General features: G+C 67.6%; 2 protein-coding genes across 2 annotated transcripts in view; both read right to left on the bottom strand.

Annotated features, from left to right (window-relative positions):
- Positions 1-11,556: 11,556 nt before the first annotated feature.
- Positions 11,557-14,751, bottom strand: PRKAG1 (protein kinase AMP-activated non-catalytic subunit gamma 1). Its single transcript, XM_055697197.1, is given in 11 exon segments — positions 11,557-12,109; positions 12,207-12,299; positions 12,301-12,354; positions 12,455-12,558; positions 12,649-12,814; positions 13,208-13,334; positions 13,448-13,502; positions 13,846-13,891; positions 14,017-14,075; positions 14,160-14,241; positions 14,507-14,751. Coding segments are annotated over 11 exon segments (957 nt in total). The 5' UTR covers positions 14,579-14,751; the 3' UTR covers positions 11,557-12,010.
- Positions 14,752-15,038: 287 nt separating this feature from the next.
- The window catches only part of KMT2D (lysine methyltransferase 2D), an 18,097-nt gene continuing 18,024 nt past the window's right edge, over positions 15,039-15,111 (bottom strand). The window contains 1 exon segment of the mRNA XM_055697245.1: positions 15,039-15,077. Within this exon segment, the coding sequence (XP_055553220.1) occupies positions 15,039-15,077 (39 nt within the window).

Raw genomic sequence — 15,111 nt, 5'->3', positions numbered from 1 at the left:
TGCCCTGCTGGCATGGGTATCCCCCTGGGATGGGCATCCTTCAGGGTGGGCATCCCTCTGGGATGGATATCCCCCTGGGATGGGCATCCTATGAGGAGGGCATCCCATTGGGATGGGTATACCCCCTGGGATGGGCATCCTTTGGGGAGTGCATCCCTCTGGGATGGGCATCTTGCAGGAAGGGCATCCCTCTGGGATGGGTATCCCCCTGGGATGGGCATCCTTCGGGGAGGGCATCCCTCTGGGATGGGTATCCCCCTGGGACGGGCATCCTGCAGGAAGGGCATCCCTCTGGGATGGGTATCCCCCTGGGATGGGCATCCTTTGGGGAGGGCATCCCTCTGGGATGGGTATCCCGCTGGGACAGGCTTCCCCTTGGGATGGGCATCCCACCAGGATGGACATCTCACCAGGACAGGTATCCCCTTGGGACAGGCATCCCCTTGGAACAGGCACCCCACCAGGATGGGCATCCCCCTGGAAATGGGTATTCCCCAGGGGTAAGCATCCCCCAGGGCTGGGCATAGCCCCAGGACTGGCATCCCAGGAAGGGCATCCCTCTGGGCCAGGTATCCCACTGGGATGTGTATCCCATCGGGGTGGGAATCCCCCAGGACAGCCATCCCTGTCCAGATACATCCTCTGTGCCACAATTCCACGCCTTGAGCACCGCACAGGATGCAACCTCCATCCTCATGTCCAGCACTGGGTGATCCACGGAGCCACGGTGGCATCCAGCCACAGGGAGTGGGCAAGGAGCGGCCCTGCCCGGGGACCCCCAGTCCCAGCAGGACCCACCCGCGGGGGTGGGGGTCCCCACAGCCTGGGCTGCCCCGTGGCCAAAGCTGGGAACCTCACAGGGCCCCTGGGGATCCGCAGCATCAAAGGCTGCAGGATGACGCTGCTGCTGCCTGAAATATCCCCCAGAGCCGATAGTGGAAAAGTTGATGTTTAGACCCGGGGGGGGGGGGGGCGGGAAACAACCCCGGGGGCCCCCGCTGTCCGCGCCAAGGTCAAAACACAGCCTGGCGTGGCAAAATAAAATAAAGAAATGCGAGAAAAAACGCCTGGAAAGGAACACAGCCTGAAATAACCCTCTGAGCATCTCCCGCCTGCCGGGAGTTATCTGCCTGCTAAATTCTGCACACGCACAGGGCATGAAAATAACCTGTTTTCCTGCGGTGGGGAGGCAGGAATATAGATAATGACATTCTTATAAGTCACCTCTGTTACTCAGCTTTTCCTGCGTGCCGGTGACTGCCGGGCACCTCGGGCAGCCATGACCCCCGGGCAGGACGGGGCACCCCCCATGCGGGGTGCAGACCTCCCCGGCTTGGACAAATACAGCCAGGTGCTGGAAATAGCTGCTTGTCGCAGCGCCGGGGCTGACGAAGGGACAGGGACAGGGACAGGGACAGGGACGGGACGGTCCCGCCCTGTGCCAGCCTGGCACATCTGGGAAGCCGGGTAACAGCTGGATGGTGGCTGCAAGCTGGGTCTGCTGTGGGCTGGGACCACCCCCCTGGAGGGCTGGGGGGGGGGATCTGCCCGGGGGTGCAGGGCAGAGGGACAGGGGGGCACACAGCAGTGAAGGATAGAGGGACAGTGGCATTCCCATGGGTGCAGGACAGAGGGACAGAGCCATGCCCAGGGGTGTAGGACAGAGGGACAGGACAGTACCCGAAGTTTCAGGACAGAGAGACGGGGCAGTGCTCAGAGGTGCAGGACAGAAGGACAGGATGGCACAGAGCAGCGCAGGACAGAGGGACAAAGCCATGCCCAGGGGTGCAGGACAGAGGGACAGGGCAGTGCCCAGAATTAAGGACAGAGGGACAGGGCAGTGCTCAGAGGTGCAGGACAGAGGGACAGGGCAGCACACACAAGTGCAGGATGGAGGGACACTGGCATTCCCAGAGGTGCAGGACAGAGGGACAGGATAGTGACCAGAGGTGCAGGACAGAGGGACAGGGCAGTGCCCAAAGTTTCAGGACAGAGGGACAGGGCAGTGCCCAAAGTTTCAGGACAGGGTGGCAGACAGCAGTGCAGGACAGAGGGATGGTGGCGTTCCCAGAGGTGCAGGACAGAGGGACAGAGCCATGTCCAGGGGTGCAGGACAGAGGGACAGAATGGCACACAGCAGCATGGGACAGAGGGATGGTGGCATTCCCAGAGGTGCAGGACAGAGGGACAGGATGGCACACAGCAGTGCGGGACAGAGGGACGGGATGGCACATAGCAGTGTGGGACAGAAGGACAGAATGACACACAGCAGCGCGGGACAGAGGGACGGGATGGCACACAGCAGCGCGGGACAGAGGGACGGGATGACACACAGCAGCGCGGGACAGAGGGACGGGATGGCACACAGCAGCGTGGGACAGAGGGACGGGATGGCACATAGCAGCGTGGGACAGAGAGACAGGATGGCACATAGCAGCGCGGGACAGAGGGACGGGATGGCACACAGCAGCGTGGGCCAGAGGGACAGGATGGCACACAGCAGTGTGGGACAGAAGGACAGAATGACACACAGCAGCGCGGGACAGAGGGACGGGATGGCACACAGCAGCGCAGGATGGCGGGACAGGATGGCACACAGCAGCGCGGGACAGAGGGATGGGATGGCACACAGCAGCGCGGGACAGAGAGACGGGATGGCACATAGCAGCGTGGGACAGAAGGACAGGATGACACATAGCAGCGCGGGACAGAGGGACGGGATGGCACACAGCAGCGCGGGACAGAGGGATGGGATGGCACACAGCAGCGTGGGACAGAGGGACGGGATGGCACACAGCAGCGCGGGACAGAGGGATGGGATGGCACACAGCAGCGCGGGACAGAGGGATGGGATGGCACACAGCAGCGCGGGACAGAGGGATGGGATGGCACACAGCAGCGTGGGACAGAGGGACGGGATGGCACACAGCAGCGCGGGACAGAGGGATGGGATGGCACACAGCAGCGTGGGACAGAGGGACGGGATGGCACACAGCAGCGCGGGACAGAGGGACGGGATGGCACACAGCAGCGCGGGACAGAGGGATGGGATGGCACACAGCAGCGCGGGACAGAGGGACGGGATGGCACACAGCAGCGCGGGACAGAGGGATGGGATGGCACATAGCAGCGCGGGACAGAGGGACGGGATGGCACACAGCAGCGCAGGACGGAGGGACAGAGCCACGTCCAGCTGCACAGCCCAGCCAGTGGCACCAGCCCACCTGTGGGACCATCCCCACCCTGTCCCCATCCCGTCCCCCATTCCCCATCGGCCGCGGCCCAGCCCCGGTGCCCCTCGCCTCCGGTTGACGCGGGTCTACGTCCCGCCAGCTCCCGGCTTGTCCGGCTGCCACCCCCCCCGGCCGCCACATTCCTCCGACGCGGGGCCAAGGAGCCCAGCAACCGTGGCAGGGCTGGCCTCTAATCCCCGGGCATGCCAACCCCGGGGGGACCGTCACCGTCACCCACTCCCTGATAGGTGACCAATGCCCGAGACGAACAATTAGGGACAAAGCCGGAGCCGCCGGGGGCTAACGCCGGCCTTCACGGGTGCCTTGTGCGCCATTCGGCGAGTTTAATGAATTGTCCATCACTCCTTTCAGCTCCGCTCGCCCGGGCTGGATTAATCTGAGAAGCCGCAGTGGGGAAGGAGCCACTAAGCCTGTATTTATTACTCTGCCATTGTAACTAATTGAGGTAATTATCTGTGACTCCAACCCCGCGCAACAATGGTGCATTCACCGGACCCCCACCTTCCCACCGGGTTTCTCCATGCGGCCTGGGAGAGCCGGTGGAGGAGCCGGCCCCGTGTGGCCACCATGCCTACGGATGTGGCTACCGTGCCTAGGGATGTGGCTACCGCGGCGCGGAGATGCGGTTGGCACGGTGGGATGGGGCTGCGGCGTGGCCGGCGCTGCGTGGCTGTGGTGTGGCTGGTGTCATGCACATGTCGGAGCCACCACTCTGTGGGGACATCATGGACAGTGCTGATGGCACACGCGGGTCGTGGTGTGGCCAGCGCCGGTTGCACACGTGGGTCATGGCTCTCTGGGGACACTGCCATCACTGGTGACACTTTGGGGTCATGGCACTCTCAGACCATCACCAGCACTGGTGACATACGTGGGTCACAGCTCTCTGAGGACACCACCAGCACCGGTGACATACATGGGTCATGGCTCTCCAGGGCCACCACCAGCACCGGTGACATACGTGGGTCATGGCTCTCCAGGGCCACCACCAGCGACATATGTGGGTCATGGCTCTCTGGGGACACCGCTAGCACCGGCACACATGTGACCACACTTCTCCAGGGACACCACCAGCACTGGTGACATATGTGGGTCATGGCTTTCTGAGGACACCATCAGCACTGGTGACACACGTAGGCCAGAGCTCTCTGGGGATACTGCTGGCATGGGCACATACATGGTCACAGCTTTCTGGGGACATCAGTGGCACCAGCACATGTGTGACCACACATCTCTGAGGCCACCACCAGCACCAGTGACACATTGGGGTGATGGCTCTCTGGGACACCACCAGCACTGGTGAAACATATGGGTCATGGCTCTCTGAGGCCACCACCAGCACCAGTGACATACGTAGGTCACGGCTCTCTGGGGACACCGCTGGCATGGGCACATACACGGTCACAGCTTTCTGGGACACCACTGGAACATGTGTGACCACACATCTCTGGGGACAACGCCAGCACCAGTGACATATGTGGGTCATGGCTCTCTAGGGCCACCACTAGCACTGGTGACACATTGGGGTGATGGATCGCTGGGGACACCACCAGCAACCGGTGACACACGTGGGTCACAGCTCTCTGGGGACACCACTGGCATGGGCACATACATGGTCACAGCTTTCTGGGGACACCAGTGGCACCAGCACACGTGTGACCGCACCTCTTTGGGCCACCACCAGCAGCGGTGACACATTGGGGTGATGGCTCTCTGGGGCCACCACCACCACCGCCAGTGACATGTGGGTCATGGCTCTCTGGGGACACCGCTGGCATGGGCACATACATGGGCACAGCTTTCTGGGGACACCAGTGACACACGTGTGACCACACATCTCTGGGGACACCGTCAGCACCGGTGACACACGTGGGTCACCACTCTCTGGGGACACCGCCAGCACCGGTGACACACGCGTGTCACCACTCTGCGGGGACACCAACACCCGCGTGGCCACGTCCCCCCCCCCCCCCGGGTGCCAGCTGTGTCCCTCAGGGCCCCCCCGCGTCCCCACCCTGCCGGGGCAGGACCCCCGGAGCCCCCCGGAGCCCCCCGGTGCCCCCGCTCCGGTCGGTCACCGGCTGCGCGGCGACATCTGGCGGCCACGGACGGGATCGCACCCCGGGCTGGAGCCCCCGGTAGCGAGTGGGACCCCCCCCCGGGGCGGGACACCCCCCTTCCCCCCCGGGTCCCCCGCGTGGGCACCCCCGCGGGCTGTGCCCCCCCCCCCGCCGGCCCGGGCTGCAGCGGGGTACGGGGGGCGTCGGGGCGGATTGAGGGGGGGTCCGGGGGGGCGGCGGGAGGGGAGAGTCGGGGGGGGGGGACGGGACCCCGGGGGGGCGGGGGAGGGGGAGCCCGGGGGGGGCGGCGAGAGGGGGGGCCCGGAGGGGGTGGGGGGGCGGCGCTGGCGCCAGCGCAGCCCGAATTAGAAGGTGATTTTCTCGGCGGGGAGTGGGGGGGGGGGTTGGGCAGGAGCTGAGCCCACGGAAAGGGCCGCGCCGCCTTCCCCCGCGTCTGGGACACCCCGGGCCACACCGGGCAGCCTGCCCGGCCCTGCCGAGCCGTGCTGAGCCGTGCCGGGCTGCTCCGAGCTGTGCCAGGCTGTCCTGACCCGTGCCAAGCTGTGCCCGGTGGTCCTGAGCCGTGTCCCGCAGTGCCGGGCTGTGCTGAGCCATGCCGAGCCATGCTGTGCCGTGCCAGGTTGTGCTGAGCCGTGCCAGGCTGTGCTGAGCCGTGCCAGGCTTTGCCGAGCCGTGCCAGGCTGTGCCGAGCCATGCCAGGTTGTGCCGAGCCATGCCAGGCTGTGCCAAGCTATGCTGAGCTGTGCCAAGCCATGCCAGGCTGCACCGAGCTGATACAGGCTGTGCCAAGCCGTGCCAAGCTGTGCCAAGCCATGCCAGGCTGCACCGAGCTGATAGAGGCTGTGCTGAGCCATGCCAGGCTTTGCCAAGCCATGCCAGGCTGCACCGAGCTGATACAGGCTGTGCCAAGCCGTGCCAAGCTGTGCCAAGCCATGCCAGGCTGCACCGAGCTGATAGAGGCTGTGCTGAGCCATGCCAGGCTGTGCCAAGCCATGCCAGGCTGCACCGAGCTGATACAGGCTGTGCCAAGCCGTGCCAAGCTGTGCCAAGCCATGCCAGGCTGCACCGAGCTGATAGAGGCTGTGCTGAGCCATGCCAGGCTTTGCCAAGCCATGCCAGGCTGCACTGAGCTGATACAGGCTGTGCCGAGCCATGCCAGGCTTTGCCAAGCTGTGCCAGGCTGTGCCATGCCAGGCTGTGCCAAGCTGATACAGGCTGTGCCAAGCCATGCCGAGCTGGTCTAGGCTTTGCTGGGCTGTGCTGAGCCATGCCAAGCCATGCCAGGCTGTGTTGTGTCACACCAAACCATGCCAGGCTGTGCCAAGTCATCCCAAGACATGCCAGGTAGCACTAAGCTGTGCCAAACTGTGCCAAACAGCACCAAGCTGTGCTGTGCCATGCCAGGCCATACCGTGCCGTGCCATACTGTGCCACACCAAGCTGTGCAGACCATACCAACCGTGCCAGGCCACGGCAAGCTGCACCGAGCCACGCCAGGCCACAGCCGTGGTGGGCTCAGGTCACCGTCACGGCTGGGGACAGGCCCAGGTGTGGGACCCCAGTGCCGTGCCAGGACAGGGGACGCGCGGGGTGATGTGACCCTGGGGACGGGGGATACATGGAGTGATGTGACCCTGGGGACAGGGGACACATGGGGTGACGTGACCCTGGGGATGGGGGACACGCGGGGTGATGTGGCCCTGGGGACTGGGGACATGTGGGGCGATGTGACCCTGGGGACATGCGGGGTGATGTGGCCCTGGGGACGGGGGTTACATGGAGTGATGTGACCCTGGGGACAGGGGACATGCAGGGTGATGTGACCCTGGGGACAGGGGACACATGGGGTGACGTGACCCTGGGGATGGGGGACACGCGGGGTGATGTGGCCCTGGGGACTGGGGACATGTGGGGCGATGTGACCCTGGGGACAGGGGACACATGGGGTGACGTGACCCTGGGACGGGGGACACGTGGGGTGATGTGACCCTGGGGACACGCGGGGTGATGTGACCCTGGGGACAGGGGACACGCAGGGTGATGTGACCCTGGGACGGGGGACACGTGGGGTGATGTGACCCTGGGGACACGTGGGGTGATGTGACCCTGGGGACAGGGGACACGCAGGGTGATGTGACCCTGGGGCTGCCCTGCGAGCGGCTCCCCCCGGGTGTGGGGGGCCAGGGTCCCCCCGCTGTGCTGGCTGCCCCACACCGTGACCTCCCGGCCGGTGTCACCGGGATAATGACAGGGTCGCGCAGGGGGGCGGGGGAGGAGCTGGTTTTAAATAACGTGCAAATTGGACACGTTATTTGTGCGGTTTCCTCTGGCCGTGGGGATCCTCCCCCCCCCCCCCCAACCCCCCCCCCCGCAGCGTGACTAAGAGGTGGTGGCCATTCGGGGGGGACAGTCCCCTCCAGTGACTCACCCGGGGTCCCCCCCCAGCCGTGACGTGGGGCTGGTGGCCGTGGGCCAAACCTGTGGTGCTCACCTACTCATTACAGGGGACCCGGGGCCATGGCGGGGGGGGGGGGACGACGACACGACACTGGGGGGGGGGGGGGACGACAACACTGACGCGTCCCACCCACGCTGTGACACACCAGGATGCCCGGGGCCACCCACTGCCCCCCAGCATTGTGGGGGGTGGGGGGTGGTGTCTGGATGCCTGGGTCCTCTCTGGGGTGGGGGGTGGTGCAGGAGGTGGGGGGGGGGGGTCCTGGGGAGGGGGCTGCCCCCCCACACCCCCCCAACACACACGGGGCAGAGGCAGCACACCGGGATCCCGCAGCCTTTATTGCGGTCAGCCCGCGGGGACCACAGCCCCCAGCCCCCAACCCCGGGGGCCACACCCATCCAAGCCCCACCCCTAGGCTGCCACACCCCTCTACGCCCCACCTCCAGGCCACCACACCCCGTTAAGCCCCTCCCCTCAGGCTCGGGGAGGGCTGGTGGTCCCTGGGGGGGCTCCGGTGCTCTCCAGGCTGCTGCTGCTGCTGCTGTAGGCGCAGGCGTCCCGGTAGTGCCGCCACCGGGACCCCCCCGGCCCCCCCTCCGCTTCCGAGTCGGAGTCGGGCGCCGTGTGCCGGCGGATGCGGGACACGGCCTCCCGCAAGGCCTGGGCGTACAGCACCGGCCGCCGCGGGGGGGGGTCGACCCCGGGGACCCCCACAACTCCTGGGGCTCCGCCAGGGACTGCGGGGGCTGCCCAGGGGCTCCCTAGGAGGGGAGGGGGCTGCCGGGGGGATGACAGCTGCGGGGGCGGCAGGAGGGCTGCCCGGGGGGGCGGTGGGCACTGGGGACCCCCCGGTATAGCGGACCTGCTGGCGCTGAGGGGGGGGGACATACTGGGCACGGACCACCACACGGGTGGCATCGATGAGGACGTGGCCCCCCGTTCCCCTCCGACCCCGGCCTGGGACCCTCTCCCGGCCGGCTGCCGCCCGGGGCAACGTCTGGCTGTGCCGGGGGGGGCCAGGCGCCCCCCCGCCCCGGGGATGGCTGCATGCCACGGGGTCGCTGGTGGCCAGCTTCGGTGGCCGCCCGGGGCAGCGTGTGGCTCCAGCCCCCCCGGCACAGCCCCCCGACCCCGGGCTGCGGGTGGGGGGCTGCGTGGTCCCCGGGGGGGGCCGGAGCTGTAGGGTGCGATGGGGAGCATCGTAGGCAGGGGGGGAGATGTAGGGGGGGGGGGCCCCCGCGGTGCCCGTGGGTCGCCTGCACCCGCTGCATGTGGGCCTCGTAGCTGGGGGGCCCCCGCCTGCCCCCCGGCACCGAGGGTCGAGGTGCCGGCGGTGGGGGCTGCCCCCGGGGTCCGCTGCCCCCCGTCCCCTCGGGCTGTCCCGGGGGGCAGCGGGTGGGGGGGTGCGCGGGGGCGGCTCTCCCACGCGGCGGGGAGCGGGGGTGCCGAAGTCCTGCAGGCAGCGGGGGGGAGCGGGGGGCGCTGGGGGCCAGGGGGGGGCCAGCTCCGCCACGAAGCGCTTCTCCAGGTACCTGCAAGACACAGAGGGGGGACATGAGGGGGGGGGGGGGGCATGGCTGGGGGGGGGGGGGGGGGGGAAGGGGGGGTCAGGGCGTGGGATGGACCCCCCCCCAGCTTGCCCGTCCCCACTCACGCGTACTCCCCGGCGATGCGGCGGTAGGTCCAGGGGGGGCTGGGGCTGGCACCCCCCCCCCAGCCATGCCAGCGCCCGGGCTGCAACACGCCACCGTGTCGATCTCCACCAGCAGCAGTTTGGTCCGTTCGCAGATCCGCAGGCGCCCAGCACCCCGCTCCGGACCACCCAGCATGACCCCAAGGGGTTAAAAAGGTCCCCAACAAAACGGGGGGGACCAAGGGGGGACCCCACAGTTCACCGGAGCTTCGGCGGAGCCGCCAGCCCACCCGCACGCAGCCACCGCCGCACGTGCAGCAATGGGGACCCCCGTGCCCTGCCTGGTGGCACCGCCAGTGCCCCCCACCCCCCCCCCCCAAAGCCCCCTCCCCCACCCGGGGTAACCCAGGTGGCCGGGAGCTCGGCACACCGTAGGGACCCCACCAACCGTTCCGGGGGTGCGCCCCCCCCCACCCCCCACCCCCCCACCCCCCCCCGGGATCCCTTCCCCCCCCTGCGACAAAGCGAGCGATGCCGGGTTTGGCACCGAGCGCTGCAGCCCACGCGGGCTCGGAGCGGAGCTTAGCAACCCTCCGGCGGCGGCATGGCAACGGCACCGGCACCGGCACCAGCCCCCGGTACAGCATCAGCCCCCCCCGGTGCAGCATCAGCCCCCCCCGGACCCCCCCCAGCCCCACAGACGCCTGCCCCGGCTCTCCCCTCGCACGGCTGTGCCAGAGCCTGTGCCGGACCCCAGTGCTGGTGGGAGCTGGTGCTGGTGCGGGTCATCAGGCCCTCCAGTACAGGATCGGACCCCCCAGTACAGGATCGGACCCCCCAGGACCCCCCCAGTCTCACACATCTACCCCCAGCCCCATAGACACCTGCCCCAGCTCTCACCTCACACCGTTGTGCCGGACCCCAGTGCTGGTGGGAGCTGGTGGGAGCTGGTGGGAGCTGGTGGTCGTGGGGGTCACCAGCCCCCGGTACAGAATCAGCCCCCCCAGTACAGGAACAGACCCCCCAGGACCCCCCCAGCCCCACAGACGCCTGCCCCAGCTCTCACCTCGCACCGCTGTGCTGGAGCCTGTGCCGGACCCCAGTGCTGGTGGGGGTCACCAGCCCCCGGTACAGAATCAGGCCCCCCAGTACAGGATTAGACCCCCCAGGACCCCCCCAGCCTCACACATCCCCCCCAGCCCCACAGACGCCTGCCCCAGCTCTCACCTCGCACCGCTGTGCCGGACCCCAGTGCTGGTGGGAGCTGAGGCGGGGGGGTGGCCACCAGCCCCTGGTACAGCATCAGCCCCCCCAGTACAGCATCAGCCCCCCCAGTACAGGAACAGCCCCCCCAGGACCCCCCCAGCCCTACAGACACCTGCCCCCAGCTCTCACCTCGCACCGCTGTGCCGGACCCCAGTGCTGGTGGGAGCTGGGGCGGGGGGGGAGCTGGTCGTGGTGGGGGTCACCACCCCCCAGTACAGCACCAGACCGCCCAGGACCCCTCCTCCAGCCTCACCCCCCCCCCCCCCCTCCAGCCCCATAGACAGCTGCCCCCAGCTCTCACCTCGCACCGCTGTGCCAGAGCCTGTGCCGGACCCCAGTGCTGGTGGGAGCTGGTATGGGGGGGGGGCACGTCTCAGCCTCCCCCCCCCCCCCGCCAGGAATGTGCCACGCTCAGCACGGCTGGGCCTCACGCCTCCCCCGAGGGGCACCACCGGCAGCGAACCCAAGCGTCCACACCACCGGTGACCCCCACCAGCACCCCACGGGGACCCCAGCACCCCACCCCTCCCCCCCTCTCCAGCTTCCCCCTCTCCCCACCCTGACACCCCCCACTCACCGTGGCCGCCACCACGAGGGTCCCCGTGTCCCACCGGGTCCCCGTCCTGTCCCCAATCCCAGCTTTTTAGAAAACCCACAGGCGGAACAAACAGGGATTTAGGGTCTGGGTGAGCTCAGCAGATTCCCCCTCTCCCACAGCAGGATTGGGGGGGGGGGGGGGGGGGCGCAAACCCCCTGTGTGGGTACCCCCCTCCCGCGGCTCCGGTGCCCCCTGAGCGCAGCGCAGCGAGGCTGGCTTTGTGCCAGGTCTGTGTTTATTTGCAGTTTTTCTCCAAGCACAAAGCAGTGGGGGGTGGGGGGGGTGGGGGGGGGCAGATGCAGGAGGGGGGGGGCAGCCCCAGGCCGGACGGAGCTGATCGAGGGTGATTAAAACTGAACAGAAGTGAAATCCCTCGGTGGGAGCGTGGTGGGGTGAGGGTCTGCTCTGGCCTGGAGGTGGGTGAACCTGGCCCTTGCACGCCGGTGGGGCTACCCCCAGTACTCCCAGCCCAACCAGTGTGGCTCTGGGGGCGCAGCACGTGGCGTGTGTGTGTGTGGGGGGGGTCCCCACAGGCTCTCCTCCCCCTGGGAAAGGCTGGGGCGCCGGGGGGCTGCCCCACGGCTGGAGATTATTGCTGGATGCTGCTGGTGAGTGGGGTCCCCACCCCAGGGGTCCCCCGCCAGCCCAGGGAGGGGCACGGCATGGCAGGACAGGAAGGGGGGGGGCACCGGGAGGGGCTGAATCCCACCCCCCCTTGCCTCAAGGACCCTGGGGGAGAACCAGGGCTTGCAGGATGTCCGAGAGAGAGACGATCCCCTTCACCACGTCGCTCTCATCCACCACCACCAGCCGGTGAACCTGGGGGTGGGGGGGACACAGGGAGGGGGCTGAGGCCGGTTTGGGGGACCCCAGCCCCCCCTCCCTGCCCATCACCGGTGCCCCGGTGGACTGGTACCTCGGCTTCCACCAGGCGGTTGATGATGGTTTCCAACGTCTCGTGCTTGTAACACTTGAGGACGCCCTCGAAGTAGTGGGAGCGATGCTGCAAGCGCCCGCGTCACCGTCACGTCCAAGTTGTTGTAGGTCTTCTCAGCTGCCAGGTTCTGGGCAGGGAGAAGCGTTGGGGACACAAATGGGTCACACAGGACCACCCCCACCCCCCCCCCAGTTCAGGTTTCCCCCCTCCTGCCCCCCAGTACTCACAATAACATCGAATTTGGAGTAGATATCCACCACCTCCGCCCTAGGGAGGGAAGGAAACGGCTGTGAGAGGTGCCCACGGTGCCCGTTTCCGTCCGGCTGGTCCCCTGCACACCGGAGGAAACGTGGACACCTCAGCCGGTGCTTTGGGGACAGCCAACACACGCTGTGACACCCGCGCCGGTCCCCATCCTTACCCGAATCATCGACGACCGGCAAAGCAGACACACGGTGCTGCACAAAGATGCCCAGCGCCACGTAGATGGGGGTGCTGGTCCGCACCACGGCGATGTTGCTGTAGGTGCCGATCTGCAGCTCCTCCAGCGTCTTGGCCATGAACTCGGGCTTTGGGACCTCTGCTATCTGCAGGGGACGGGGAGGGGGGACAGTGCTGACGCTGGCTCGGCCTGCTGTGCCCCAGGCCCCACGGCGCTGCCGGCTCTGGTCGCCCCCCGGCTTGTGGGGGGCCTGGGCCGCGGGTCCTAGGAGTGAAAGCAGAGAGCGCTGGGTGCGGAGCGGGGGCCGGGGGACCCCCCCAGGCTGAGGCGGCGCGGTCAGGGGAGGCAGAGATGGGCTGCGGGGTCCATGCAGCATCCTGGGGGGGCTCCCAGCACCCAAAAAATCCGCTGCGAGGCACCGAAGCTGCGCCCAACCCCGGAGCTGGGGGTACGTGGCACAGCCTGGACCAGGTTTGGCTCGGGGTGGCCCCCGCCGCCGCGGTAGGGCAGGTGGGGGGGCGGGGGGGGCACGACTTACAAAAAGTTTGAGGAACTTGAGGATACGTTTGTGGGTGAGGATGTAGAGCGTGTTCCCCGAGTCGGGGTCGATGACGGGCAAGCGGTGGATCTTATTCTGGATCAGGGAGGAGACGGCGTCGAAGAGGCTGCGGGGCAGAAGGGAGAGGGGGCAGTGGGGCTGGCACAGACCCCAGACTCGCACCCAAGGGTGCCGCCGCCAGCTGTGCCCCCCCCCCCCCTCCCCGCAGCAGGGGAGTACCTGGCATTGGGGGAAATGCAGACCAAGGGCTTGAAGGAGTCTTGTAGATAGACCTCTGTGGGGAGAGGAGACGCTGAGGGGACCGGCAGCGCCGCGGGGGGCAGAGGCGGGGGGCAGAGGCGGGGGGCAGAGGCGGGGGGCAGAGGCGGGGGGCAGAGGCGGGGGGCAGAGGCGGGGGGGCAGAGGCGGGGGGCAGAGGCGGGGGGGCAGAGGCGGGGGGCAGAGGCGGGGGGCAGAGGCGGGGGGCAGAGGCGGGGGGGCAGAGGCGGGGGGCAGAGGCGGGGGGCAGAGGCGGGGGGCAGAGGCGGGGGGCAGAGGCGGGGGGCAGAGGCGGGGGGCTGCGGCCACACCAGGCAGGGCTGGGAGAGCGGGAGGCAGCCGGCGGCCATCCCTCTCACCTCTCCACGTCTCGATTTTGTGCTCCTCCAGCTCGTAAATCTGCACCTGGGTGTAAGGAGACAAACTGGGATCAAACCCGGCATCGCTCGCTTTGTCGCGGGGGGGGGAGGGTAGAAACCGGACCCCGGGTCCCCGCGGGGACGAGCTCAGCGCAGGCGCCTGCTCCGTACCATGGGTGACTTGTAGTAGCGGTGCAGGATGTTGATGAAGTCGGTGATGGTCAGCATGCCTGGGGGGGGATGGGCAGGGTGAGCAGGGTCCCACGAGACCCCCTAGGACCCCTCCCAGACCCCTCCCCATCCCGTTTGCTCACCCACAAAGCTTTGCTTCTTACTGTCCCACAGCGGGGCAGCCCGCACGCCGTTGGTGACCAGCGCGAAAAAAGCCTTCTTCACCTGGGGGGGGGACATGGCGGGGGTCACGGGAGGGACAGGGACCCCCCCCCAGCAGCCCATGTCCCTCCACCCCAGCACCTAAGACCTTTACAGGGTGGGGGAAGGGCCCTGAAACCATCTCCCAGCCCCAAACCTGCCCCCTGGGCCCAGTTAAAAGCCCCCAGCCCCAAACCTGCCCCCTGAGCCCAGTTAAAAGCCCCCAGGCTCCAGCCCAGCCCCCATCCCGCGGCCCCCAGCCCCAAACCTGCCTCCTGGCCCAGCCCACCTGCAGGGAAGTGTCAAAGACAACCAGTTTGGAGCTGGTGGGGATCAGGTCGTAGCAGCGGTGGGATTTCATGAAGATGGTGTAGGCACCACGGTGGGGCTCCCCTGGGGATGGGCAGCGTGAGGAGCCTGCCAGCAGCGAGGAGACACCCCAAACCCCAGGAACACCCCAAACCCAGGCTCTAGGACACTCTAAACCTGGGTTCTAAGACATGCTAAACCCCAGGAACCCCCCAAACTCGGCTCTAGGGCACCCCAAACCCTGGGATCTCCCAGACCTGGGCTCTAGGATGTGGCAAACCCCAGGACACCCTAAACCCTTGGAACCCCCAAACCTGGCTCTAGGACACCCCAAACCCTGGGAACCCCCAAACCCGGCTCTAGGACACCCCAAACCCTGCAAACCCCATAACCCAGCTCTAGGACATGGCAAAGCCCAGGACACCCCAAACCCTGGGAACTCCCAAACACAGCTCTAGGACGTGGCAAGCCCCAGGACACCCCAAAACCCAAGAACCCCCAAACCCAGGGCTCTAGGACACCCCAAACCCTGGGAACCCCATAACCCGGCTCTAGGACACAGCAAACCCCAAGACACCCCAAACC

This window comes from Falco cherrug, chromosome 19, assembly GCF_023634085.1.
Source record: "Falco cherrug isolate bFalChe1 chromosome 19, bFalChe1.pri, whole genome shotgun sequence".
Taxonomy (NCBI): Eukaryota; Metazoa; Chordata; class Aves; order Falconiformes; family Falconidae; genus Falco; species Falco cherrug.
This window is presented reverse-complemented; position numbering and strand designations above follow the sequence as displayed.